The sequence below is a fragment of the Mus musculus genome, chromosome 3, assembly GCF_000001635.26.
Source record: "Mus musculus strain C57BL/6J chromosome 3, GRCm38.p6 C57BL/6J".
NCBI lineage: Eukaryota > Metazoa > Chordata > Mammalia > Rodentia > Muridae > Mus > Mus musculus.
The window spans coordinates 93,794,854-93,799,880 of NC_000069.6; the positions used below are offsets into that span (position 1 = coordinate 93,794,854).

A 5,027-nucleotide genomic window follows, 5' to 3' on the forward strand; every position below is an offset into this window, starting at 1 on the left:
TTTTAGAAATAGAATTCTAGAATGGGCTGGAGAAAGAGCTGAGTCAGGGAGTCAGGAAGCAAGGACAGTAATCTGTTGAAAGGCTAGGCCTTGTGCAGTACCACCCGGGAGGGTTGCCCTGGATGATAGAGTTAAGCCCAGCCAGGCCTTGGGGTGGGGGTGGGGGCAGTGTAGCTCAGTAGTAGAGTGCGAGCTAAGATGGGACTGAAGCAATATCATAGAAAAACTTTATCTGCCCACAAAAAAGATGGCAGACATTCACAAGACTGCACCCAGACTAAATAGTGATGAAGCTACAGCTCTGTCTGGAGCAACATCACATGTTTGTTATATCTTGGAATGGCAGAAATAATTGTGTATCAACAGATAAAAACACATAAAAAGACAAACACATAGCGATAATGGGCATGCTTTATCTGATGGACAAGAGGTCTCTCCTTTCACTGTATTCAGCCTCTGTTGCTGTATCCAGAGCACAGGAGCACAGGCAGAGGCTCAACCTGGTGTGAGAAGGGCACAAGTGAGGCAGGGGAAGAAAGCAAGCACCTTGGGTGTGGGGGGAGTAAAGGCAGCACTTGCAGCTGTGCTCTGTCTGCCTGCAACTCTGCTCTAGCACAGCATGTTTTATGCCCCATGGGTTTGGGTCTGGCAGGGAGCAGGAAATCAAGGGGGAAAGCAGAGAGAGGAGGCTGGAGGCAGCCACAGAGGCAATGGCAGAATCATGGGAGAACACTTTCTCAGTGGTTATCATACCACAATCTAGGCAGTCTTATCAATGTGTCTATATGAGGGAGGGAGAGCAAAGCAATAAAGCATCAAGAGATGGAGGTGGTCGGAGGGGACCCTACATAGCAATCTTTCCACTTTTCTGGATGGCTATCGAGAAAGTTGTAAATGTTTTTGTTTTTTGTTTTCTAAGTGCCCTTAAACAGCCATGTAGAGTTTTTGATTAGTGGGTGGCTGTGATCTCAACATCCCTCCTTGGGACCAGGGGATATTTACACTGACCAGTGTCAGAGAGGGGGCTTATCAATTTGATGGTGTTTGGATGAATAGTTCTAGCAAGCGATCTGTTAGCTGGAAAGTTCATATGGCAGCAGGAGATGTTAACATGCAAGTTTTTAAATCTGAGTCACAACACCAATGTTGTGTTTTACAAAAAGAAATCCAGGACAAGTTTGTTAGAGCAAGGTATTGTGAGGGTGAGAGTGGTGCCACGGCGGACCCATGTTGAGGCATCCCTTCCCCCTGAGGAATCAGCCATATGACAGGTTTAATATAGAATACAGTTTATTTAGAGCATGGGGAGGGGAGTTGAGTAGGGATGAGAAGAGAGGAGGCAGAGAAAGAAATTAATACTGAATTCTAGACAGAAAATTTTAGAATGACACAAGTTTTCAAGATCATAGAAGGGGCTATTTAGGAGAAATTAAAACAAATCTAAAAATTATCTATTATTGTATCCTATACTGTAAAGAGTAAATAATCTCTACTTCTTCTTTTCAGGTTCCAGTTTTAAATCCAAAGTACCTGAAGCAGAAATAATGTCAGGGGAACTGGAAGCCAAGAGCAGGGGTGACACACAGAGCCATGAACAGAAATTGTGCTACAGGTGGACCATTAGCAACTTCTCTTTTTTTGTTGAGGAAACGGAGGAATATATTACAAGCCTAGTGTTCTCATTAGAGGACAATGACAAAATGACATGGTGTTTGAGAGTATACCCAACCGGGGTTGATGAAAAAAACAAAGATTACGTGTCACTTTATCTGATTTTGCTCAGCTGTGAAAAGGGCTCAGTTTGGGCAAAGTTCGAGGTTTGTATCTTAAATGCCAAGGGTGAAAAATGCAATACAGAAAGGATCCCAAGCTTTTCTAGAATACAGCCACACCAGCCCTTTGGATTCGAAAAGTTCATCACTCGAGATTCCTTCTTGTCTCCAGCCCAAGTGCTAACACCAGATGACAAATTTACCCTCCTCTGCAAGGTGAGCGTACTCCAAGACTCCTTCAGCATTTCTGGACAGAACCCAAGACCTGCAATCAAGGTTACAAGGTGCACATTGGAAAATGACGTAGGGGAGCTGTGGGAGAATCCCCTCTTCACAGACTGCTCCCTGTTGGTAGCTGGCCATGAATTCAGGGCTCACAAGGCCATCCTGGCAGCTCGCTCTCCAGTTTTCAGAGCCATGTTTGAACATGAAATGGAGGAGAGACTAACAAACTGTGTTGAGATCCATGACCTGGATCCCCAAGTCTTCAAGGAGATGATGGGCTTCATCTACACAGGGAAGGTGCCACACCTCCACAGCCACTCCATGGCCTGTGATCTGCTGGCAGCTGCTGACAGGTATGGCCTGGAGGACTTGATGGTCATGTGTGAGGATGCCCTGTGCAGGAGCCTCTCTGTGGAGAATGCTGCACACACACTCATCGTGGCTGACCTCCACAGCACAGAGCATCTGAAGACTCAGGCCCTGGATTTCATTATAGTTTATGCTTCTGAGGTCTCTAAGACCTCAGGGTGGATGTCAATGGTGGAGTCACATCCCCGCTTGGTGGCTGAAGCATTTCACTCTCTAGCTTCTGCACAGCGTGTTTTCTGGGCCCTCCCTTTCAAACAACTTAAGTGGTCTTTAAGACCTACTCAGCTATGACCTACACCTGTCTTCCAACAGCAACTGGGAAATATTCTTCCCAGTGACTCCCTTAGACAATGGTACTGCTGGAACATTTACACTGAATCTGGGGGAGGGCAGCATGGTGGATTTGCAATAGTTCTAAATATGTTGGAATGGTGGTTGGGAAAATGGACAGCATTGGAATCTGGAACAGTCTACCTGACATCTATTCTGTTGATCTTCTCATTTAATTTTTGTCTGATGTCTTGGAATTTGGGATTGAACTTAGGTATTGGCCTGAAGCACAGACCAAAAGGGTTTCTTCAGAGAAATGTGTCTGCATTGGACTAACAGAAAAGATGACCAGGGGCTCAGAGCAAAGGAGAAGTCAAACATAAATGTTTCTTCTTAAGAGAAGTAAAGGGGAAAGAAAGCTTTGTTTTCTTTAAAACTCAGTTTGGGGTGGGGTTGGAGGTGGGGACATCCTTGTGCAGATGGGGGCAGGGGGAGGTATGGGATGTGGTATGGGGATTGACTGGGAGGGGAATAAAATCTGGAGTTTAAAATAAAATAAAATAAAATAAAATAAAATAAAATAAAATAAAAACAACTTAGTTTGGTTTGAATAAGCATGGCCCATGGTAATTGACACTACTAGGAACTGTGTCCATGTTGGAGAAAGTGTGTGGGGAATTGGGCTATGCATAGACAGGCTGGTCTCCAGTCGAGCTGAGGTCTGAACCCCAAAAATGGTAATAATTCACCTACATGACACAGTAGGCATTCCCTTATGGTCCTGGAGCTCTGGCTTCTGCCTAAGTTACATCCCCCCCCCCCGCCCCCCGCACCACAGTGCCCACAAGAGAAGCTTGGCTAGAAGTCAGGTAGGCAATGGTCCAAGCTTCTGACCTTCAGGCTAAACTCCTCCCCAGTTACCTAGCAACAGTAAAGACCATAAAAAGGGCTGAACAGCTCTACCTCACTCTCTTACTTGTCTCTCTTACTTCTTACTCTCTTACCTCTTACCCCTCACTCTCACCCCTTCTCCCTCTCTTTGTCTTCTCTCCCTTCTCTCCTCTCCCCTCCTTTCTCCCTCTTTCTCTTTCTCTCTAGCCCTCTCTCTCTCTCCTACCTTCTCTCTTTCTCCCTGCCTTTCTATAAAAAAGCTCTAAAACCATAGAGAGTCTCTGCTCATCAAGATCCACTGCACTCACCCTTGCTGGTGTTGGGAATTCCTTCCCTCATCCCTCTCTCCCATAACCACCTGTGGCTTTAGCAAAGTAGGACCGGGGCTCCCAAGTAGGGCTGCCCCTTTCCACCCCTGAAGCCTGGGTCAGAGGCTTAGATGCCCACCTGGGAATGAGTGGAAGGTAGATAGTAGCCCTCTCATGCCTGATTGACCAGAGCATAGGTAGAACTCTGGCGGGGTGTGGGTCTTCCCCTTCCCCATCTTCCCCAGGCCCCCCCTTTGTAGTTCCCAACAGAAGTGAGTTCTTGTTATAGGAAGTTTGTCCTCACTGTGGAGGCATGGCTTTGAGGTAATGTATGTGGTCAAGCTCTGGCCAGTGTCACTCTCGTTCTGACTGCCTTTATATCAAGGTGCTCAGTTCCTCCTCCAACATCATGTCAGCTTGGACACTGTCATGCTTCTTGTGATGATGATAATAGACTGTACCTCTGAAACTCTAAGCCAGCCCCAATTAAATGTCTTTTTTAAAAGTTGCTTTGGTCATGGTGTCTCTTCACAGCAATGAAACCCCAACTAAGACACTTAGTTTGTGGGAACTAGAAAGAAAATCAACTGGAAAGAATGAATTTCTTTTTTTTTCTTTCCATTTTTTATTAGGTATTTAGCTCATTTACATTTCCAATGCTATACCAAAAGTTCCCCATACCCACCCACCACCACTCCCCTACCCGCCCACTTCCCCTTTTTGGCCCTGGCATTCCCCTGTTCTGGGGCATATAAAGTTTGTGTGTCCAATGGGCCTCTCTTTCCAGTGATGGCCGACTAGGCCATCTTTTGATACATATGCAGCTAGAGTCAAGAGCTCCGGGGTACTGGTTAGTTCATAATGTTGATCCACCTATAGGGTTGCAGATCCCTTTAGCTCCTTGGGTACTTTCTCTAGCTCCTCCATTGGGAGCCCTGTGATCCATCCATTAGCTGACTGTGGGCATCCACTTCTGTGTTTGCTAGGCCCCGGCATAGTCTCACAAGAGACAGCTACATCTGGGTCTTTTCGATAAAATCTTGCTAGTGTATGCAATGGTGTCAGCGTTTGGATGCTGATTATGGGGTGGATCCCTGGATAAGGCAGTCTCTACATGGTCCATCCTTTCATCTCAGCTCCAAACTTTGTCTCTGTAACTCCTTCCAAGGGTGTTTTGTTCCCACTTCTAAGG

The 5,027-nt window shown here is 46.1% G+C and overlaps 1 protein-coding gene across 1 annotated transcript; it reads left to right on the plus strand.

The window, feature by feature from the left end:
* Nucleotides 1-1,544: 1,544 nt before the first annotated feature.
* On the plus strand, nt 1,545-2,657 carry Tdpoz4 (TD and POZ domain containing 4). Its single transcript, NM_207272.2, has one exon. The coding sequence runs from the start codon at nt 1,545-1,547 to the stop codon at nt 2,655-2,657; it is 1,113 nt and encodes a 370-aa protein (NP_997155.2).
* Nucleotides 2,658-5,027: the final 2,370 nt, after the last annotated feature.

What these genes read in the sequence shown, in the direction of transcription:
- Tdpoz4 (NM_207272.2), top strand. Translation starts at nt 1,545, where the DNA reads ATGTCAGGGGAACTGGAAGCCAAGAGCAGGGGTGACACACAGAGCCAT.